The sequence below is a fragment of the Entelurus aequoreus genome, linkage group LG19 (assembly GCF_033978785.1).
Source record: "Entelurus aequoreus isolate RoL-2023_Sb linkage group LG19, RoL_Eaeq_v1.1, whole genome shotgun sequence".
NCBI classification, from domain to species: domain Eukaryota; kingdom Metazoa; phylum Chordata; class Actinopteri; order Syngnathiformes; family Syngnathidae; genus Entelurus; species Entelurus aequoreus.
The window spans coordinates 28,911,343-28,936,629 of NC_084749.1; the positions used below are offsets into that span (position 1 = coordinate 28,911,343).

Here is a 25,287-nt window from a genome sequence, read left to right on the forward strand (position 1 = left end):
AAATTATATGAGAAAAACAAAGTCAGTTGTACACAATACCTAAACAAAATCAAAAACTACTATCTTCATTGAGGGCCACATCGCAGTTATGGCTGCTCTTAGAGGACCGCATGTGATATAGAATAATACATGAATATAAATGTGTAAGGATTCGCCTTGTGATAATATTACACAATTGCTTATGCATTTGATTATTGTATATTTTTTTAAGCACAGTGTAAAAAAATGCTGGACATTTTCGGGTAAAAAACTGGCAGCTCATTCGCCGGAATTTCACCGTAAAATGTAGAGTGTTTTTTTTTTACAGTATATTACTGTTTTTTTATGGTCGAATAACAGTTTTTACTGTAAAATTTACATTTTTAATGTAAAATTTGATGGATAACTAGAAATCTTAAGTTTGCCAGATATTTAAAGATATTTATGTGTTTATTTTTATTTTAATGCAAAATATTTGGAATGTATGATAATAGTAATATCTGTTGCATGATCAAATCAAATCAACTTTATTTATAAAGCACATTTAAAATTTACCACAGGGGTAGCCAAAGTGCTGTACAATGGGCAGGTTAAAAGATAATACGAGTACCGAGCAAACACAACACAACACAAACAGAACACGATAAAAAATACATAAAAGATAATACGAGTACCGAGCAAACACAACACAACACAAACAGAACACGATAAAAAATACATAAATAAAATAAATAAAACATAAAAACAGGTTCACAGCAGGTGTATTATGGGGCGCCATTGCAGGATGGATATCACTCAGTGTTAAAAGCCATGGAATAAAAGTATGTTTTTAAGAGAGATTTAAAAACAGGAAGAGAGGAGGCTTGTCTAACACTCAGAGGTAGGTCGTTCCAGAGCTTGGGAGCAGCAGCGGCGAAAGCTCTGTCACCTCTAAGCTTCAGCCTTAGTGTTAAGATAATATTAAAGTTTAAAACATGCTGCACTACTGTACACATCATTTTTCCGTCAAATTTGAAAAAAACGAACACATTCAGTGACAAAAGATGAAGTACTTTATTGACGGATATTATCTCCAGGATTTCACGGGCCACATATAATGATGTGGCAGACCAGATCTGGTCCCCGGACCTTGAGTTTGACAACAGTACTCTAGACTTTTATTTAAGTACTTGTTAATTTCCTGTTAATATCTGCTTACTTTCTGCTTTAACACGCTTCCATCTCCACTTCTTAAACTTTACTAAGCACTTTTTTTTTTTTAGTTCAAAGCCAGCTTAGCAGTTAGCTTCGCTATTAGCACGCCTGCACCTGCTTTGCTCTCGGTGTGTATCATGTTTAGTCTCGTCCTTCGGTGATAATACAGTGATAATGTTACTTAAGACACTAAGAAATGCAGTTTATTTTCCCGTAATGGAGGTGTTGGCCCTGTGATGAGGTGGCAACTTGTCCAGGGTGTACCCCGCCTTCCGCCCGATTGTAGCTGAGATAGGCTCCAGCGCCCCCCGCGACCTCAAAGGGAATAAGCGGTAGAAAATGGATGGATGGATGGAGGTAATTAACATTAGCTTAAGAGAGCGGCTCCACACTGTGTATGAAGACACATTTGTATTTGTACTTGTTTTTTTGAAGGACAATGTGCAGTTACATTAAGAAGATGGCTGCACCAGATCTAGAAACATGCTAATTTCCATCTGTAGTCCTTTTATGGTGCATCTAACATCCACAATTAAATTACACAGGATTGAAAATACACAACAATATTGACATTACATAATGATGAACAATTTAAAATACAAGTACAATACATAGAGGGCATGTGAGTTACAAAGTGCAGAAGTATATAAAGTGCAGCAGTTTTTATCGAAGTCCACATGCAGTGCAGTAGCCATCAGATGATACCCATAAGGGTATCATTCATGAGGGTGTCATTAATTACGAGCTGCTTGTCAGCCACGGGACAGAAAATGATAAATATGGTTTGAGCCAAATGGGATCAGCGTTGTGATCAACATTAAAAAGTATTAATCGGCAATGACGATAACGTACTTTTTCACGAAAATTGTCCAATTATGTTCAGTATCCAATTGAAGATCGGCACATCTCTAATAGGAATAAACATTGACAAGAAGATGGAAAACTAAAGGCACAGGTTCTTCCAAAAGTCACAAAACATGATTTTAACAGGTTTCAATAAGCATTACCGTATTTTTCGGAGTATAAGTCGCTCCTGAGTATAAGTCGCACCCCCGGCCAAATTATGAAAAAAACTGTGACTTATAGTCCGAAAAATACGGTACACACTAGAAAAAGTCAATATGGAAACTTTTTACTTACAAACGTATTATAGTGCAATGCTTCTGCATATTTAACCAAACTATCAAGAAGGAAGTCCTTATCATTTCGTATGAGAAGCGGAAGTACAGTCTCTCAGGACTCGGGCTTCATAACCACAAAGTGCCTGCTCAAGGACAAAAGATAACACTAGTTGTTGGTGAGATTCTAGTCTTCTTCTGAGCAAGGCACCAAAATATCTCGCTAACATGCCTGCTTGGTGTGTGATTCTCTGTGTGCAATGTAAGATCCACAGCAGAATGAAAATTACATTTTTAGAAATTAAATTATAATAAAAAAAAGGCCCTAATATGAGAAATCTACTGTTAAAATGATCAGAATGTATTGGCATAAAATTCACCATCAGGGAAAAGCTTTCTGCCACGAGTCAACTTTAAGTGGCATGTTTGATAATCGTAGAGAATTGAGCATACCTGTCAGTCAAGCCATTCCTGTACTAAGGTGAGAGGTAATCAAATCAACTCGACATCACCAATCATTTTTGTTCGGTCAAAGAAGGATTGCATGTAAATGGTGCCTCCTAAATATCCTAAATGGAAGTTTATTTGTGTTTCTGGCCTGAAATAGAATACATGTGGTACCACAAGCTGACAGATGTGCCAGTCACAAACATCCAGAAACCAAGCAGATCTGAGACAGAATGACAATCATCAAGGCCTGTTAGATGATACTTCCGTTTAGATCAGGGGTGTCCAAAGTGCGGTCCGGGGGCCATTTGCGGCCCGCAGCTAATTGTTTACCAGCCCGCCACACATTCTGGAAATACTATTGTAAAAATAAAAAAGAACATTAAAAAAAGTGGAATGAGGTGAAATCTAACGAGAAAAAGTTGCAATGTTGACACAAAAGCTGCCATGCAGGCTGTTTTTTTTTCTTTTGTCTGTCTTCATTTTTATTTTTTTGCCATTGCTCAAAAAAATAAAATAATGACAAAAAATCCATGTTATAATGAATTATTTTCAGGGCTCCAATTACTTCAAATATTTCACTTTAAAATGTTTTATGTGGTAAATATTGCATATATTGTGTAGTAGCCATATAAAAACAAAAAAGTTTTCTTTGACAAAAGCGCATAAAAAAAAAAAAAATAGTTCCAGCATAAAATCGACAGATATATCTGAAGTTGATCTCATAACTTAAGTGTTGAAAGTAAAAGAAAAACCTAATAAAAATGTATCACTTTATGAATGGGGCACCTTTTGGATCCCAAATATATTTAGTGATTTTTTATTTATCTTTTCACTGTGATTACTCAAAAATATGAAATAATTAAAATCAAGGGTGTCCTGCATTATTGATCTTTTAGGGCTCTAATTACTAAATACTGCATATTTCAGTTTTACTATAAAAAAAACTAAGTTGTTTTTGACAGAAAGCCATAAAACATTTTTTTTAATTTGTATTACTTTATATCAACTTGAAGTTGATATAGAGATTTACTGTAAGCGTTAAATAATTTAAAAAAAATAATAATCTGACTTATTTTTAACATTTTAATGACTGAGACCCTTTATGGTCCCCGAGATCCCTAAAGGTAAAATCAATAAAAAAAATGCATATATTTTGTTATGGTTTGAAAATGAAAAATATCAAAATGGCCCCCACATGCTTTAATTTTTCCGTGTGCGGCCCTCAGTGGAAAAAGTTTGGACACCCCTGGTTTAAATGGACTAGCATGGCCTTGGGAACCATAGACCAGTTGAACAGACACGGTCTCAGAAATGTTCTGAAGAATCGTTCAATGAACTAGATGCTCTGATGCTTGCATTCTTTAAGGGGTCGTATTGATATTTGCAGCTTTCAAGGTAATAACGCATGGCTGAATCATGATATGATAAATGAGGGAAAAGGAGGATTAAATTTCAGCTGACAGAAGCAGAGAAAGTTGCCCGCTGAGAAATATCAACATAGATATGTATTGCTTTATGTGTCAGCATTGCTGTCATGTGAGTAAAGTGAAAAGGGTAGAATTTAGAAGCAGCGCAGGAAGGTTAAGTCCACTGAATAAAGATCTTAGATCACAGCTATGAGCAAACCCCCCTGAGATACATATAATATAGAATTGGAACCACTTCAATACACCAGCCACTTTTATGTTTTAGACCCCAGCAAGTCGTTGAATTATAGACCTACTTAGGGTCTGATCTGCGAAGATCGAAATAAAAATTGCTAAATAGCATGCACAAAGTGAAAAATTGTGACTACATTTAGTGGGCGTGTGGTGGGTGATTTACTAAGACTGCGTGCGTGATTGATACAAGTGCAAGAGTGGTGCAGACCGCCCTATTTAAATGAGGTTTTTGCTTGTACTATACCAGCTATCACCATGGAGACACTCCACATTCATGACATCATGTGCGGCTGACAAATAGAATCTGAACCACCTTTTATGGGCGATACAGAAGCGCAATCTAGGTAACATAACCTATTTATTAGCACGCCGTAAGTGTGCTCTGGATGGTGCCAGTTTGTTTCAGATCTGAGATATATTGATAATACACTGTATGCCCAATATGAAAGAAAAAAAAATGTCACCGGACACCAAAAAAAATTAATTGAATTTGTTTGAATCTGACCCTTAAGTCATCTGGTAGCTACACAATTATAAAAATATATTGCTAAATTGACAATATTTATAATATTTCTATTTCTGACAGTCCATTACAGTACATTCAGAGAGTATTCACAGCTCTTCAATGTTTCCACATTTTATGTTACAGCCTTATTCTAAAATAAAATTAATTAATTTGCGTCCTCAAAATTATACAGACGACATGCCATAATGACAATGTGAAAAGTATTTTTTTTTAAATTTTGCAAATTTAATAAAAAATAAACAAATTTAAAAAATCACTAATTTCCTAACTTCTCTGTCTAGGATCGCATATACTGGACCGACCTGGAGGATGAAGCAATTTACAGCGCCAACCGCCTGACGGGGAATGATGTGGCGAAGGTAGCTGAGCACCTCAATAACCCTCTGGACCTGGTGGTGTTCCATGAACGCAGGCAGCCAAAGGGTAGGCCAGCCATGCTTTGCTACGCATATATGACATAATACGGTGCCTTTTTCTATCCAAACGATGATTACATAAACTTACGATTCATGTTTGCGATGATTGCCTACTGCTAATAATATTTGCTTGGCGAGTTACTTTGGTCATATCTGGGGATAATAATATACCGTATTTTTCGGACCATAAGTCGCAGTTTTTTTCATAGTTTGGCCGGGTGTGCGACTTATGTGTGAAATTATTAACACATTACCGTAAAATATCAAATAATATTATGTAGCTCATTCACGTAAGAGACTAGACGTATAAGATTTCATGGGATTTAGTGATTAGGAGTGACAGATTGTTTGGTAAACGTATAGCATGTTCTATATGTTATAGTTATTTGAATGACTCTTACCATAATATGTTACGTTAACATACCAGGCACGTTCTCAGTTGGTTATTTATGCGTCATATAACGTACACTTATTCAGCCTGTTGTTCACTATTCTTTATGTATTTTAAATTGCCTTTCAAATGTCTATTCTTGGTGTTGGGTTTTATCAAATAAATTTCCCCCAAAAATGCGACTTATACTCCAGTGTGACTTATATATGTTTTTTTCCTTCTTAATTATGCATTTTCGGCCGGTGCGACTTATACTCCGGAGCGATTTATACTCCGAAAAATACGGTAATATGATATTTCTCATTTCTTTCAGGATAAATTGTGTACAGCATTAGATTTTAGCACTGTGCAACCACTTTTTAACACACTCTTGTGTACATGCGTATTTGTGTGTCCACTGTGCTTGCTTTTTTTCCAACAAATGGGTGCAAAATTTTCGTTAACAAACATTCTGTTGTTTATGAATTACCATGGTCCTTTGCACCCTGGCATACGACAATTAGCATTTATATTTTCATGCCTCGTTTCCTGCCCTCAATCAAAGCTCAAAGCGCTCTCGTCAGTAGGGAATTAATTGCGTTGTCTCATTATAAATCCAAGACTTCTGCTCAAAGACATATCACAGCAATTAAACATGCATGCCAAGCAACTACTATGTTCGACAAGACTAAATTAACTCCGTAAGCCTTCTCAAATTATTCCGAACTAAATTCTGTCCCTTCCTTATTTTACCTTTCATCCCGTTTTCATTTAGCTAAACTATTTTTGCAAAGACATGGTGACCCCCAAGAAGCGCGTGTAAAATGTCAATTAATGAATAAAATTAACTTTCACTACAAACATATTTCAGGCCATTACATGCTGTGTCACTGATAAGAATACAATGGGATATTTCCACAAATGTCCTCATTATCCCCTGTGGTACACAGTGTTAGTGCTGGGCTAGAAAACAGCTATACTGGGATCGAATCCGGGCCAAAGATGTGAGAGGAATGTATGCAAATATTGTTTATAGTAAGGTTGTCCCGATACCAATATTTTGATACCGGTACCAGAATGTATTTCAATGCTTTTCAATGCTCTTTGATACTTTTCTAAATAAAGGGGACCACAAAAATGGCATTATTGGCTTTATTTTAACAAAAAATCTTACGGTACATTAAACATTTGTTTCTTATTGCAACCAAAAAACAATTGTGGCCTTAAATAAAATAATGAACATACTAGACAACTTGTCTTTTAGTAGTAAGTAAGCAAACAAAGGCTCCTAATTTGGCTGCTGACGTATGCAGTAACATATTGTGTCATTGCCCATTCTATTATTTTTTTCAAAATTATGAGAGACAAGCTGTAAAAAATGATTATTAATCTACTTGTTCATTTACTGTTGGTTATTTTTCATTTTAATATGTTCCATCTACACTTCTGGTAAAATGTAATAAACACATATTATTCTGTTGTTTGAATATTTTACATAAGTTTTGGATGATACCACAAATTTAGGTCTCGACCCGATACCAAGTAGTTTCAGGATCATACATTGGACATATTCCTTGAGTTTATAAACATAATATACATTTTAAAAAAGGAAAAAAGTTTTGTGACGATAAAAAATATCGATGTAAGCATTGTAGTGTCGACTAGATACGCTCCTGTACTTGGTATCATTACAGTGGATGTCCGTGGAGATCCACCCATGGCATTTGTTTACATTGAGGAGCGCTAGTGTTTGTTAGCGATGACGCCAGTGAGCTATTATATCCGCCTACGGTGTGTAGTGAAGCATGTTTAGCTATTCCTCGTCCTGCAGGGATGATACTTGTAAGAAACTTACTTTATTAGTCTCCATGGAGGCGAGGATTAGTGATTTAGAAGTAGCTAAAACACTGCCGACTCGGGATGGATGTTAGCCGCTAGCCAGCTAGCCATGTTTTAAACCACCTCTTGTAGAGAGTCATTTCAGTGTTATAGCTTTATCGTAAATTTTTAAGCCAAAATGTATCCATTCTCCCTTTTCTGTCGACACACTGTGTCTGCTTGTAAGTACTCCGTGATTGTCCTCTGCCCGTAAAACCAGCAAAGTCTCGACGTGACAACGGCGCACACTCATGCCTGTTCAAAAATAAAAATAAAGGGAACCGGTATTTTTCAAACAGAGTATAGTACCGTTTTTGATTAATTAGTACTGCGGTACTTTACTAGTACCGGAATACCGTACAACCCTAGTTTATAATTTTAAAGAAAATTTTGCACACAAAAAAATTAATTTTTGAAAAAAAATTTTTTTATCTGTTTTACTACAAAACAAAAATATCTCATTAGAATACAATAAATCTTATGGTCTACCTCGGTGGTACATTTTCTTTGGCTCACCAACACAGGAGAAGGACAGCACAAAAAAGACCCAATAAGAACAGAAAATAGGAATACAAGCGAAGATTTAAAAAAGTATCAGTAAAAGCAGAAAAGTTCAGGTCAAACTTGGATTTCTTTCTTTCTTTCTCTCTTTCTTTCTTTCTTTTGTTTATTTCGAACATGAACACACTTACAGCATAATACATCACACAATTTCATATCATTCACTTTACATCATGTCCGAAAAGGAGTAGGAAGAAGCAAAGCTTATTTAATCCTACCCCTTTCCCACTTCAGAGCGTTTACAAATACATACATCATTTACTGACCTTTTTATAATAGAATGACATCTGTGAATTAGTATATACAACAGTTTTGTAATATGTCATTAATTAATTCAGTTATTATTAACACACTGAGATTAAGTATATCTTATTTTCAATAAGGTTGAAAGTAGAGATGTCCGATAATATCGGCCTGCCGATATTATCGGCCGATATATGCGTTAAAATGTAATATCGGAAATTATCGGTATCGTTTTTTTTATTATCGTTATCTTTTTTCTTTTTTTTGGGGGGTTTTTTTTTTTAAATTAAATCAACATAAAAAATACAAGATACACTTACAATTAGTGCACCAACCCAAAAAACCTCCCTCCCCCATTTACACTCATTCACACAAAAGGGTTGTTTCTTTCTGTTATTACCGGTAATATTCTGGTTCCTACATTATATATCAATATATATCAATACAGCCTGCAAGGGATACAGTCCGTAAGCACACATGATTGTGCGTGCTGCTGGTCCACTAATAGTACTAACCTTTAACAGTTAATTTTACTAATTTTCATTCATTACTAGTTTCTATGTAACTGTTTTTATATTGTTGTACTTTCTTTTTTATTCAAGAAAATGTTTTTAATTTATTTATCTTATTTTACTAATTTTTTTTAAAAGTACCTTATCTTCACCATACCTGGTTGTCCAAATTAGGCATAATAATGTGTTAATTCCACGACTGCATATATCGGTTGATATCGGTATCGGTTGATATCGGTATCGGTAATTAAAGAGTTGGACAATATCGGAATATCAGATATCGGCAAAAAGCCATTATCGGACATCCCTAGTTGAAAGTAATTCTCATAATTCTTCTTCTTTGTACTCTGTAAGCACTATTCATTTGAACAACCTCTTAAACTGGATCATATCAGTACAATGTTTAACTTCATTACTTAATCCATTCCATCATTTTGTCCACTTTGTCGCATTAAGAAATTAAATTTAAGCTTTAAGTATAAAGTGAAGTATAAAAATAATTTCACATAAATAAATAAAAACATATTTGTAATGGGAAAGGGGCTCAAAACTAAATTCTGCTTAGGGCTCCAATTTAGCTACAGCTAAACAGGATTCGCAGTAGACAGTCATTTAATGAATGGTTCCAATCACAGAGTAACTGGTATGTATTTATAAAATGTTAGTTTTTATTGAATAAGACACCAAGAATGTAAGTGTGTAAAGAATGCAGGATGTATTATATGAATTATGAGCGATTAAACATTAAATATTGTAAGAACGTCCCTCGTTCACTTCCCAGACGACCTCCTCGACATGCAATCAATCAAACACACAGCAAAAATATGACAAACACGGCATATACGATAGCTCTTGCTGCTTGCTCTGTAAACATACCCTACCCACCAAGCCTCGTCTTCTTGCTGCAGCTGTGACGCAGTCCCGGTGATTACCGTAATTAACAGTACTGTATGTCACTAAAAAGCGCTGACTTTCTTGCTTCAGTAACCAGTGTTGAGTGTTGGATTAGTTTCGGCGGTAAGTAGTAATCTAACGCGTTATTTTTTTATATACAGTAACTCAGTTACAGTTACTGCATGATGCGTTACTGCGTTATTTTACGTTATTTGTATATAGTATCGGCTAGAAACGGAAGATCTGAGTGTGTTTTATTGGAGCGCTCCGGTGGAAAAGAAGAGGCGTGCTTTCCCCCACCCACAGAAAGCCCGCCTCCCCGCAGGGGAGACGTTCCTCCAGAGCCGTACTTCGGGTCTAACAACCTTCACTTTACCAGGAAGAGGGTCTTTACAGCTGAGGGTGAATGACGAGCCCGGCGGTTTGTTGCAACTTTGTGACTTTATTGCACGCAGCCATCCACCAAGCTAGAGCACCTCCGCACACTCACTGTCGCCGCTCCCTCACCTCTCTCGCCCACTCACTCACTGACGTCACTCACCTCTCATGCTGTCATATCTTAAAGGGCCACACACACACACATACGCTACTCTCATAACAACTAACAAGACATCATGGCGAAGCCAGAAGTTGAGTTTTTTAACATGGAGACATTCTCAATACTTTTCTTTTGTCGAGCACAAAGAAAATAACATTTTAGTTAAATGTAAGTTGTGTCTTGGATCAAAGATCCTATCTACTTAGAGTTAAAGTTAAAGTGCCATTATGTTGCAGCTATTTAAAATAGTTTTGTCCATTTTTTCTGGCCTGAAATAAATTGGCCCTTTGAAACATATCTTTGTCTTTGTGTGTTGTATGTAGACCACATTGCTTTCTGAGTTCAGTGATGCAAATGCATGTCAAGTTGATCAACAGATTGTATTATTCTCCAGTGCAATAACAGTACTGAAATGAAGGCTTAAAGGGCATTAATGGGAGCCTTAAAAAAAGGGGGGGGAAAAGAAGTAACTAAATAGTTACTTTTCACAGTAACGCATTACTTTTTGGTGTAAGTAACTGAGTTAGTAACTGAGTTACTTTTGAAATAAAGTAACTAGTAATTGTAACTAGTGACTGGTTTTCAGTAACTAACCCAACACTGTCAGTAACCCTTCCATCCATCCATTTTCAACCGCTTGTCCCTGGAGCCTACCTATCCCAGCTACACTCGGGCGGAAGGCGGGGTACACCCTGGACAAGTCGCCACCTCATCACAGGGCCAGACAACAGATAGACAGACAACATTCACACTCACATTCACACTCTAGGGCCAATTTAGTGTTTGCCAATCAACCTATCCCCAGGTGCATGTTGCCATTGGAATACTTTCGATAGTTCAAAACATAGTCATTTGAAAGTAGCATTGCAAATCCTACTACAGCTTTGATGTTGAAGATTTAAGGAAAAATAATTTGGAAACATCCGGTGGGCTGGATTTAAAAGCTTAAAAGGCCTCGCATGGTCCGTGGGTCGTATTTTGCCCAGGTTTGAACTAATTCCAAAATGCACACAAATACGTATATTTCAGTCGATGGCTTAGGATTTTACCTTGAAGTCATTGGTACAACTGTCCTTTTTGTTATGCATTCTTTTCTTTCGTATTATTTTTTGCAACTAGATTGCATCGAAGCACATGTTCCACATTTTAGTTGTGGGGAGACACGAGAGATGACATTTTTAGGACACTGAGGCTATCATAGCTTCTGTAGCATGTTGTTATATTATGTTTCAGTATCTTTCCTGTCTTTGTTTCTTTGCATCCTTGCCTTCTATTTTACCATTTGTCTGCACTTCCAAGTTCCAATACAGAAAATGTAAAAGTGTAGAGTCACTGAAACACTGTAACCGAGGCCCAGGTGTGTCTGCAGCTTTTAATGTCGCGTGACTGATGTTGCTTTTTCCAAGTACATCACATGAATTCTCTAATGCACTGCTCCCTAAAACTGCACATAAGAGGCAGAAACGACCACAACCTGACCTATATGTGGTGCATCTCTACATGACATGAGCAACGCGGTTTTTTCAGTCTCTGTTTTTTTGGGGATGTAAATATTTTATTTGAGTGTTGAAATCCAAAGTAAAGTTTTGGCAGACCATCTTCATCTTCTATCATCAAGCAAAGTTATGATTCAGTGACTGGATAACACGTATTAGTGTGGGTTTTTTCAGGTTATATATTGTAAATACTGTGGTCAGTTATTTTTCTGCCTCCATTTATCTAGAACAAAATCAAAACACAGTTTATTAGTGACATGTAAGCAGGGCCGGCCCCTGGCATAAACACTCTTTACGGTTGTTTACGCAACAACTAGATTATGGCGACTGGTCACTTTAGTAGCTGATCATGATTGTTGTTGTCGTGCTCTGCATGTGTTGGCTTGTTTCTACTGTGATGGACTGAATATACCTCATGAATACAAATATACCTTGTTTCTGCTAAACGTCTATTCAGGGATGAGTCAACATGTCCATTGTAATAGTTTTATATAGGGACAAGCGGTAGACAATGGATGGATGGATGGATGGTTTAACAACATGATGGCTGTGTTCAGTCAAAAGCCAACAGAGATAATTACAAATTTAGCATTGTTTCAAACGCCATCATTGTATTTCTAAAAGTGCCGTACTGTTTTTTTTTGGCCAAACCTTTTCCTGCTTTGTTTACTTTTTCAATTAATGCAAAAGTGGCGTATCAGTTTTGAATTGGCTTCACTGCGGTAGGAGATATCGAACACTATTTTCCCCCTTGGCCCTATCAACATATTGTTTTATCGTTTCATATTAACTTTATACATTATTTGGAATATAAACACATGACTATTGAACATGTTTTATTGAACAGGATTGTAGTTGTCAATGTATTATTTGTGTTTATTGCTCATATGTAATTATTCATAGTAAATACAAATCATTTCATCTTGACATGCAAAATATTAATACTTCATTATTTCCTAATATCTAATTGTAAATGTACTTGACTTGCATTAGGATAGGAGAGGATAGGACTTTATTGTCATTGCACAAGTACAACGAAACTATGTTTTCAGCACAAACCCGTTCAAGATTAGACAAAAAAACATTGTACAGGGTTACAAAGGCGCCCCGTAAAAGATAAGAAAAAGGTCAAATGCTGGGGAAGAAGATGAGTAAATACAATCTAGACTGGGCTCCTAAGGGGGCCTAGTCTGGAGTGGGGAAAAACCTCCATGCAATGCACACATAAACACGTTACATTTAAGCACGACAACTCGCAACAGAGGGGCGGGGAGTTGGGGCCCTGGAGGGCGACTGCTGCTATGAAGCGCTGCCAGCCGACCATCACCCCGAGGGGAAACAAACGGTGGTGAAGGCATGGAGTGGGGGAGGGTGTGTGTGTGTGTGTGTGTGTGTGTGTGTGTGTGTGTGTGTGTGTGTGTGTGTGTGTGTATATGTGGCCATTGTCTTGGGTGTGATGATGTAATGTTCATAGACTGAGGCAAAAGTTAGACTCCAGGTGTCGTTGAGGAGGGGGAGAGGTCAAAAGCGTCCATCATTGAGGTGTCCTCGGGGGTGTTTTCAGAACAGCCTGTTCCTGTTGTTCACAGCGTCAAGGCCATTCGAGGGAGTCAAATCGTAGATTAGGATGTTTGTTTTCCACGAGCAGACAATACAATGACTTGTCTGTTCTATTCGTCCATGCTTCCTTTTCAGCAAGCTTCTCCATGATACATTGTTGTTGGTTGTGTCTTTTATGCACACACACGGGCTCCTCTAACCAAAACTACTTTTGGTCATCAGGCATGATACAGTAAATCCTCGTTTATCGTTGTTAATTGGTCATGGGCCTGGTCGTGGTATATGAATTTCCGCGAAGGAGAAATTATTCATATATTGAATAATGTCATTGCTAGAGAATGACAAATATGGTTTATGACCTTCTAAATAGGGTTTTTATCATTATGAAAGCCCTCAAGAAATTAAATACAACCCACATAGTCCGCTTTTCAAGTGCGATGTGGCAAGGGACGACTATTACAATACTCACCTGGCCTGCAGTCAGCACTATAGCCCCGAGCGAAATGGGGCCACAAACAAAATCTTGTTTAGGACCACAAACAGCCTACTGTCTGTCTGCAAGTAACTAAGACAGATCGCTCAAGCCATGCAGTTGCCAGCACCTTAGCTGGACACACAGCGTGAAATCATCAACACACAATTAAACACAACAGCTGCTGGGCTTAAAGGCGACGTATGATCCTTCTAATCTACAGTTTAAACACTTCCTTGTGGTGTGCGTGCAAGCTCACGCCCTAATGCATGAACCTTATGATTTGATGCATTCGGATTGTTTAACACCAGTATCAAACATAACATATATTAGTCAGAGAAGAGGAAAATCATAAAAGGTCCCCCTTTAAAGCATTTTATGCGTGTCTCTATTGATCTGTGCGTATTGTTACAGTAAATTATAATTGCTGACCTTGATTGGAAAATGTACATACAAACCCCAAAACCAGTGAAGTTGGCACTTTGTGTAAATCGTAAATAAAAACAGAATACAATGATTTGCAAATCCTTTTCAACCTATATTCAATTGAATATACTGCAAAGACACGATACTTAACGTTCGAACTGGAAAACGTTTTTATATTTGCAAATATTAGCTCATTTGGAATTTGATGCCTGCAACATGTTTCAAAAAAGCTGGTACAAGTGGCAAAAAAGACTGATAAAGTTGAGGAATGCTCATCAAACACTTATTTGGAACATCCCACAGGTGAACAGGCTAACTGGGAACAGGTGGGTGCCATGATTGGGTATAAAAGCAGCTTCCATGAAATGCTCAGTCATTCACAAACAAGGATGGGGCGAGGGTCACCACTTTGTCAACAAATGCGTGAGCAAATAGTCGAACAGTTTAAGAACAACATTTCTCAACCAGCTATTGCAAGGAACTTAGGGATTTCACCATCTACGCTCCGTAATATCATTAAAAGGTTCAGAGAATCTGGAGAAATCACTGCACGTAAGCGATGATATTACGGACCTTCGATCCTTCAGGCGGTACTGCATCAAAAAGCGACATCAGTGTGTAAAGGATATCACCACATGGACTCAGGAACACTTCAGAAAACCACTGTCAGTAACTACAGTTTGTCGCTACAAATGTAAGTGCAAGTTAAAACTCTACAATGCAAAGCGAAAACCATTTATCAACAACACCCAGAAACGCTGCCCGAGCTCATCTAGGATGAACTGATGCAAAGTGGAAAAGTGTTCTGTGGTCTGATGAGTCCACATTTCAAATTATTTTTGGAAACTGTGGACGTCGTGTCCTCCGGACCGAATAGGAAAAAAACCATCCAGATTGTTATAGGCGCAAAGTTGAAAAGCCAGCATCTGTGATGTATGGGGGTGTATTAGTGCCCAAGGCATGGGTAACTTACACATCTGTGAAGGCACCACTAATGCTGAAAGGTACATACAGGTTTTAGAGAAACATATGTTGCCATCCAAGCAACGTTATCATGGACGCCCCTGCTTATTTCAGCAAGACAATGCCAAGCCACGTGTTACAACAGCGTGGCTTCCTAGTAAAAGAGTGTGGGTACCAGACTGGCCTGCCTGTAGTCCAGACCTGTCTCCCGTTAAAAATGTGTGGCGCATTATGAAGCCTAAAATACCACAACGGAGACCCCGGACTGTTGAACAACTTAAGCTGTACATCAAGCAAGAATGGGAAAGAATTCCACCTGAAAACCTTAAAAAATTGGTCTCCTCAGTTCCCAAACGTTTACTGAGTGTTGTTAAAAGGAAAGGCCATGTAACACAGTGGTAAAAATGCCCCTTTGCCAACTTTTTTGCAACATGTTGCTGCCATTTAATTCGAAGTTAATGATTATTTGCAAAAAAAATGTTGGTTTCTCAGCTTGAACATTAAATAAAATTCACAGCCTATTCAATTGAATATAAGTTGAAAAGGATTTGTAAATCATTGTATTTTGTTTTTATGTACGAAATACACAATGTGCCAAATTAGCTCATTTGTGTGTTCTCAGCAGTATCTCTTTATTAATCTAATAATAAAGTCTCCTAAAAGCACTACTGAAGTTTGAATGATTAAAATGCAAATATTCAAAAGACCCTTTGAAGAACCCCTGCATGGTTGCTTCCTTCACTGCTCTGCTCTGCGTTGCTGGTGTTTCCGATTATACTTTAATGCTGATGCTACTGACCAAAGTAGGGCTGATCTTTAATTCTTAATGTTCCTTTCCCGTGAGAAATCTGCTCTACGGTATTTCCAAAGCCTAGCATTCATCCGCCAAACATTGTTTTGAGATGTTGCATTGCGCTACAAAGTAGGGAAAAGGACTGAACATTTAGAAAATGATGAATACAGCTTGTCAGCGGAATTTGGGAATTTATGTGATACATTATTTGATTTGAAACATTTGATGTGTTATGTTTCACTTACTGTATTATGTGTATATACTTATATACACACTAAAGTGGAACATTCATTTAACCTGATTTTGTTTGTGTGTCCTAGCCCCTGACACCTGTAACACGGGCACTTTACCCAATGGCGGCTGTGAGTACCTCTGTTTGAAGGCGCCTCAGATCACAGACCACTCGCCCAAATATACCTGTGCCTGTCCTGATGGCATGGAGCTGGGACCTGATATGAGGCGCTGTGCCACAAGTAAGTTTCGGACAAAATTCATATCAGACAAAATTAATATATTACAATACAAACAGTTCATGCCACTGTCAATATATGGTGGCTTTCTGGACATGGTTATGCATACTGTATGTTTGGCATACCAGGAGCAATTTAATAAAGTTTTACTTGGGGATGGGTATCTTTCACGTTTGAATCAAGAGAGTACAAAGAGTACCTGCTGGGTAGTGATACTGGCACTCAGCGGTACCGATTTTTGGTACGTTTGTGTGTGTTCATGTTTTGATAAATACAAATTTGTTTGATTATAAAATATATGTTTTTATTTAACCCTTAACAGTGAGCTGATAATAACTTAATTTCTTACACTTCTGATTGTCATTTGCAAGTATTACAAAGTAAGTTTTGCCCTTAGTTTCAATTGTTAGATGGCAGTAGTGTATAAACTACCATGTGCTGCCGAGTCAGGGAGTAGTCTTTGCCCATAAGCTGAAAGTTGTCTTTTGTTGCGCCCTACAAAGTGTTCAAACTATAAGTATTGTACTTATTACCCATCAGCTGTTTGATTGTAGTGTGCATCTTTGTTGTAGTTTTCATTACCAAATTGAAATGTGTAGAAATTGCCACGTAAAATCGCTGATGCTAATCAGTAGCATTTAGCGTTTTTTTGAAAAGTGCAGCCTTACTGTAAGCTTGAGTATTTTCTATCAGGCATCTGTTGGCATTGAAAATTGTAACATTACCTTGAAGCAGTCCAACTGAGTCCGCTTTGATTGCAGTTTGAGTGCTTGTTTCCCCGCCAAGTGTTTGAACCGGCCACGTCTGAAACGGGCCATAATGTCAGATTAAACAAAAGGTATTATAGATATTGATTTCACATTAATCGATACCCGGTAGTATGGACAGAATTCGGTCGGTGCCTATAAAAGTACAGAATTTCGTAATTTGATAAAGTAGGGATTACGTTGACTACTCATTTTATTTCTGCCATCCGCCATTAGAGACTCAACTCTACACACCTGTCATTATTTAAGCTATACAGTGTTCCTTCGATTATGGCGGGGGGTTACTTTCCAGACGCCAGTGTGGTAGGGGAATTTTCGCAAAGTAGAGTCAGTATTTATTATATGAATTTTGTTATTTGTACAGGCGGAAGGAGACGGCACAGACAGGAGGGACGGCGTATAAGCTCTATTTATATATGTATATATATATATATACTATATACTGTATATAAATAACAAATAACAATATCAATAAACTAGAGAATGGAGTGTGACTAATCCAAAAGGGTATGGTGTGTGACTATGTGTGGGAATTAACTGGTGTGTGTTACCGGGAGTGTTGAGCGGAAGTCCTAGAGGGGAAAGGCAGGTTCGAAGGTCCGTGAGGAAGGCAGGTAGTCGGGGGCAATAGAGGCGTCAAAGGTCTGTGTCCAGGCAGGAGGTCGAGATCCAAGAGGCAGCCAGGGAAGCAGAGGGAATGCAGGAAGACGAGACACTCATCTCGTAACGTGGGAACGAAGGCAGGCTGCAGGGAGGACGACAAGGAGGACACGAGACAGTTCAACACAACGGGGGGGGGAAGAACACACATAGAGAGCAAGAGTGCATAGAGCTAGATGATCACTTACTGTACAGGAACAGATGACTAAGTTCTGGCCTTGGATAGCAGGTTGTGCAGGCTTATAAAGGCAGGTCTCCTGATCAGCCTCAGGTGTGTTGATTGCCGGTGTTTGATTGCAGCTGCTTGCTGCAGCCGGACAAGCGCGAGTCTTTATAAGCCCTCCACACAGCTTTCACACACACTTACAAACATTCCAGATACTCTTAAAACTAATCATACACTATAAAACCCATGCAATGTTTGCATGAACATTTAAATGGGTACTAAATTGTCAATGTACTCAATGGTACTTCCACTGCGCACTGAGATCATAGTAAGTGAGCCGCAAAGTGAAAAGGGAACACTGTATTGCCTAAATTAGGTTAGTTATGTGTACAACTTTCTTGACATTTATTCAGAGAAGTACAATCTAATTGTTGCCAAATATAATATTTCTAACTTCTTTTTCTGCTGAGCAGTCCGCGCAAGAACAACCACAACAGCAGTTCCGACCACCACCACTACGACCGCTGCCACAACCGGCACGCCCAGCACAACAACAAAAACCACACAAGTTCCCACCACCGCTGCGCCAACAACAACATCAACCACTACTGCTGCTGCTTCCACCACACTCGCCACCACAACCGTGCATCTGGAATCAAGCGAACCCACTCAGAGCCCCAGGGCCACTTCCACTGAGCCCCATCAAACACCTGCTTCCATAAGTCCAAAGACGGCCAGTTTCAGCAGCACCAGTCAGACGTCGACGCCCACTAAAACGCCCTTACTGGGCCCAGTGGCTCCCAGCAGCATTCAGCGGGAGAGCAACGCCAACCTCTCCCATAGAGGTAAGGATCACTCTGAGCAAGTTTGATGCATAGGGCATGCATTTGTGTGTGAATGCATGCTGTGTGTGAATGCATGCTGTGTGTGTACGTGTGTGTGTGTGTGTGTGAGAGATGCTCTGCAGCCACTCCAGCTATGTATGCTGCTACTCACCATTACCACAGCAGGGAAACACCTTCTCAAGTACTTTCCCCATCTTCTGTCTTTCCCTTCAGTTGTATCTCAAACCATCAATTCAATTTTTTTGTATTTATCTCAAGTCTTTTTCTTTCTCACACCCACGCTTACACGCTGTCACGCACGAGTGAGTCGCTAAGCCAGCCTGCCGTGGGTCCCTCATGAGCAGGGTGTAACAGAGCTGTCAGATCTAACTAACGGCAGTCCCCACCGCTCTCGCTGTTCACCTCCCGCCACTTTGTCCTCGCTCACTTTTTGACAGCATCTCTTTTTGTCTTCCTCTCCCTGCTCCCATCCTCACTTCATCCACTCACTCACACACCCTAAAACTGGCAGCGTTCGAGTACAGATCGCCAGCATTGCCAGAAAAACACCACTTTACAGTTTCTTAGTCAAGCAATGAGAGTGCTTTATGACAGCATGAACAGTGTTTTATAAGGCACTAAGATTTAATTGTGCTCAGGGGGAGGAGAAACATCCAGAAGAGCAACATAAAACAAAACTAATAAACAACAGTGCCTCAAATATCATGCAATCAGGAGCTTTTGCATAAATCAGTGCTTTTGTACATTTATTAACACTAAGGTTTTCTCTTATTATATGAAAACTAGTTTATGTCCAGTGTACCTTGTGGGTCAGTATGCTATCTTCAGGGTCCTCCACTGAGCAAAAGTACGTAACATATCTGCCTGAGCACCAGCATCCTCTGCAGTAGACATCCATACAATATGTGTAACTCTAACAAAAGAAATAGACCACGAACAAATGTCCACTGCAGAGGACACTGATAGTCAAAAGGATATTGCTACTAGATGAGGCGCTCATCTAGCAGCTACAGTTAGTGCAGTATTCACAGATACAACCTGCAGTAACTGCACACAATAATATACATGCAATCTACAATGATTACACAAAACTAATATTAAATAAGCAGTAATAACTGCCAGGATCTTGTCTGCTTAGGGGAGGGGTGTCCAAAGTGCGGCCCGGGGGCCATTTGCGGCCCGCAGGTCATTTTTTAACGGCCCCACGGCACATTTTAAAAATACGATTGAAAAAAATAAAAAACATTAAAAGTGGTATTTAAAGAGCAAACAGGTGAAATGTAACAAGAAAATGTAGCAATGTTTACTCTAATCACACAAAGCTGCCATGTAGGCTGTTTTTTTCTTTAAAAAATAATAATGAATCAAAATCAATGTCATTTTGAATTATTGACCTATTCAAGGCTCCAATTACGTCACATTAAATATTTTGAGATATTTTTTGGGGGAAAATGTTGCATATTTTGTGTTTGCCATGTAAATGATAATGATAAATGGGTTATACTTGTATAGCGCTTTTCTACCTTCAAGGTACTCAAAGCGCTTTGACAGTATTTCCACATTCACCCATTCACACACACATTCACACACTGATGGAGGGAGCTGCAATGCAAGGCGCTACCAGCAGTCATCAGGAGCAAGGGTGAAGTGTCTTGCCCAAGGACACAACAGACGTGACTAGGATGGTAGAAGGTGGGGATTGAACCCCAGTAACCAGCAACCCTCCGATTGCTGGCACGGCCACTCTACCAACTTCGCCACGCCGTCCCCAAAAAATAAAAAAAATTGCTGTTTTTTTTTAAGAAGGGCCTAAAACGAACAAACAAAAAACATAAACAACAATACAACTTATAATTGACAGATAGATCTGAAGTTGATCGAGATTATTGTGTTAAAAGTAAACAGTAAAAAAAAAAAAATTATAATTTATTTTTTAACACTTTAATGAGTAGGACCCTTTTGGATCCCCTACAATTGTAGTGTGATTAGTTTTTAAGTGTAATTGCTCAAAAATTAATAATGAATGAATTAAAATCAATGGTGTTATGAGTAATTGACCTTTTTAAGGCTCCAATTATTATATAATCTTTCAAATATCCCACTTAAAAATTTTATTGGGTGAAATTATTGCATATGTTGTGTTTTTTTCATTAAAAAAAAGGATTTTCTTTGACAAAAAGAGCATACAATTTAAATCTTTAAAAAATGTTATATTGACAGATAGACCTAATGTTGATCTAGAGATTTAAAAACTTAAATAATAACACAAATAATAATACTGAATAATGGCACATTTTTTAATTTTTGGACCAAAACCCTTTGGGATCCCCGGGATCAACCCTGAGTGGAAGCCTAAATGTATATTTTTTTATACATATATTGTATTGGTTTTTAAAATAAAAAATATCAAAATGGCCCCTTTTTCAATGTGCGGCCCTCAGTGGAAAAAGTTTGGACACCCCTGGCTTAGGGGCACTGCAGTTCTTTTGATCAGCAAATAATACTAATAATAATCAAGAAGCATAATGAAAAGTGGTGAAACTTGGAGTTGCATGTGTGATACTTGGATGGAAAGACAAAAAAGTCAATATTGAAAATATAGTGTTACCTTGGTTTTTATCATTAAGCCGTTCCAAAGGGTTTGTTGAAAAGCAATAATTATTTTCCCTTTTGAAAATAATTCATATCCAATTAATCCGTTTCTGAAACCTAATATGTTAACACACAACACTGTTTTATAGAGAATAATTATAGTTCTACAACAATATTTATATGAAGGACAAATTAAGTGGATACATTAACATTTATCGTCACATTCACCCTTATTAAACACTCTGGTTGGCAAAGAAGGCAATGGGGGAGGATGGGAGGGGACATCCACCTGGGTGGCACATTTGTACTTAGCTGCGTTACAATCTCTTTGGTGTTGTTTGTCAGGATCCCAGGATGCAGAGACAGCAGGCAAAGTGTAGGTAAAAACTGTTTTATGAGAGAAAACACAAAAGTAGCACAGCAGGGAAGTGCACAAGTAACCAGACATAGGAATCATAGGGGAAGCTATGTTGCCAAGTGAAATTCGTTACATACAGGGGAAAGTGGAGAGGTTTCAAGGTAAAATAACTGAGAAACGCAAGCAGACAATAAGTGGGACAAAAAATAATAGCACTGGACAGGAGATAATACAAAATACAGGGAACTAATAATAATGTCCAAACTGTCTAGTGGGATCCTAAAAAGGGCTGCAAAATTTTGAGAGAAAAAAAAAAAATTGCTATTTTATCTCCAAAATTGCGATTCGATTTGCGATGTTTATATTTTATACAAGAAAATGTATAAACGTGCAAAAATAACGAGTGAAGGAAGACCTGTTACTTTTAAATTGTCAGTCAACATATTCTTGCCTCAAGGTGCCACACAGAACAAATGCAATAATTTACTTTAAAACATATTTGGCTTTTTGCAGACAGACTCAGAGCTTTTGTCTACATCATGCTCTTAAAGGGGAACTTCACTTTTTATGGAATTTTGCCTATCGTTCACAATCCGTATGAGGGACAAAAAGATTAAAAAAATGTTTTTGCATTCTAATTTGTATTAATTGGCTTGTTCTTGGTAGCTGGCAATGCAGCAAATGGGAGACACGTGTTCTTGTCTCTCATGATTGTGAAATTATTATTGCTAAATAAAATAAAAAAAAGTGCACTTCTTCATAAACTGAAGAAGTAATCGATAGAAACTATGCAATGCTTGTAATGTAATGTTATTATAATATATAAAAATGGTAGTTACTATTTAAAAGGATATTACTGTAGAATTGTTTACCATTGTACTGGAATTGGAAAGTAAATAACTTTTACTTGTCCAAAATAAATTAAAAAAACAAAACAATAGACTCTAATTTCCGTAAGCAATAATTTTACTTAAATAAATATTGAACATCTTAAAGTGCTTTTTTTTCCAGTTGGAAAAACAAGGTGAAGTTGTCTTTGTGTTTGTTGCCATCACATGATCACAGCATTCCCTCTTGTTTGTCCATGCTGATGGACGTATATTGCGTATCCGATTTGAAGCTGAAATATTACCACGATGGGACATATGGCTTTGTAATCATATTTTTCTTCTCCTAACTTTTTTTTACTTAGCAACACTGGCGAGTCACGAGTAGCGAGGCTGTATGGGCTTCCAGTGTGTGTAAAGCTGGCGCTCCACTCACCATGGCGATGATTGTGAATGACTGAAGGGAGGGATCACAGCGTTCAGTGGCAAACATGTCTGTCACTCAAATGCCGGTGACAGCGGGCGACAAAAACGTCATCATCTTGCGGTCAACTATTGCACTAATTAAAAACTCGATCTCAATTAATCGTGCATCCCTACGAGTTATTTCTTGAATTCATTGTTTCTCACCTTATTCGTGACTCGCAGCCTTTTTTGACCCCATTGCGGCTTATTCCACAGCCGATGTCGATTGTTTTAAAACGTGCGGTAATTGAGTCACTGACTAAACTAAAACGGAGGTGTATGAAAAACTGTACAGAGAAAATACTTTAAATGAGTCATGTTAGAGTCTCAAAAAATATGAAGAGAGCTTAAAGGGTACCTAATATCCCTGTTATAAATAAATAAATGATAAATGGGTTATACTTGTATAGCGCTTTTCTACCTTCAAGGTATTCAAAGCGCTTTGACAGTATTTCCACATTCACCCATTCACACACACATTCACACACTGATGGCGGGAGCTGCCATGCAAGGCGCTAACCAACAGCCATCAGAGGCAAAGGGTGAAGTGTCTTGCCCAAGGACACAACGGACGTGACTAGGATGGTAGAAGGTGGGGATTGAACCCCAGTAACCAGCAACCCTGCGATTGCTGGCACGGTCACTCTACCAACTTCGCCACGCCGCCCCACAATGTTATTTTCTAAGACACCTAGTGGTGGAAATCAGTTTTGCAGTGTGTGTTGTATTTTGACCCTCCTGTCTCTCTAGTGAGGGTGTGTTTCAGAGAGCAGTAGAGAACAGTTGAGAGCAGATGTCAAACAAACAGGACGTACTGCAGGCTTTAAGCTTTCTTTTCGACTTTGAAGGTCTAAACCTGTAAGTTTATGAGAATGTAACATGCATATGTATATTGTGACACATTAGTTGTGCATTTTCAGTTTAAGACTGCTTTAGTAAGATATTTGTGCCCATTGTTTAAAGCTAATTACTGGCAGCATTTTGTTGGTTTGGATGCTACGTAAACATGTATGTTGTATATAGACGTATGCTGAATGTAAAATGTTTGTTTATGTGTTTTTGTTCACAGTTTTACAAAATATACGATTGATCCTTCACTAAAAAGACCTAAACTACACTAGATGCTTGGGACTCTTTTTTTCATCAAGGATTATATCATGTTAGCTATCTGCTAAGCTAACCAACAAAAAGCAAGAGCAGAATAGTAAAAAGGCTTAACATTCAGTCTGCTTACAAAGGAAAGTGAGCCATTACAACTGCAGACCAGAAAGACATTCAACAACATATCATGGATGATCGAGGTGCACCTTCTGAACGCTCCAGTCGTACTAATCACTCTGGCAGCTCTAGTCATGGATCACACGGTTTGGTTGTCAGAGCACGAGCCAGAGCCGAAGCTGCAAGAATCATGGCTACATTTGCGCAAAGACAAGCAGACATGCAAATCGAGCAGGCACGGATTGAAGCTGAACAATCAAAGAAAAAAGCGGAGATCGAAGCTGAACAAACAAAGAAAAAAGCGGAGATTGAAGCTGAACAGCATTGTAGCGCAGCTGAAGTACAAGCTAGCCTTGACGCGCTGAAGGTACGGACTGCTGCTGCAGCAGCATGCGCTGAGGCTGAAGTCTTGGAAGCCTATGAGGATGAAGTTGGGGAGCCTTCAAGGCAAAGTGTAACAGGTCTGGCTCCCTATTCCTCACAGCAACGCACTAGGGAATATGTGCAACAACATCATGGTCAGCAACAACTCCGGCATCCAATACAAAAAGCCCTTTATTCACCAGAGCGCCAGCAGTACATGGACAACAGTGATTACGTCTTATCACCAAAGTGCCAGCAATACATGGACAACGGTGATATGGAAATGCACGGTATGGATGTAAGCAGTTGTTCAGAAAAAAGCAACTCTTTAATTTTTTGCACAAATGGCAAGAGGAACGCCAGAGCAGACCCACCACCCACAGCCGACAACGCCGTGGAAGTCCTGGGAAATTCCCTCAAGAAAGATATTTCACCCACCAACTTCACTTCGCACGCCCCCGAGACCAGCAGCCTAGCCACCAAGGTGCATTTAACTACATGCCCCC

General features: G+C 38.4%; 1 protein-coding gene across 8 annotated transcripts in view; it reads left to right on the forward strand.

Moving 5' to 3' along the window:
• lrp8 (low density lipoprotein receptor-related protein 8, apolipoprotein e receptor) overlaps positions 1-25,287 on the forward strand; it is a 410,737-nt gene that overhangs the window by 342,875 nt on the left and 42,575 nt on the right. For all 8 annotated transcript variants that reach the window (XM_062028225.1, XM_062028222.1, XM_062028224.1 and 5 more), the window contains 3 exons: positions 5,210-5,351; positions 16,371-16,523; positions 18,587-18,958. In XM_062028225.1, the coding sequence (XP_061884209.1) occupies positions 5,210-5,351; positions 16,371-16,523; positions 18,587-18,958 (667 nt within the window). The remainder of the gene's footprint in view (positions 1-5,209; positions 5,352-16,370; positions 16,524-18,586; positions 18,959-25,287) is intronic.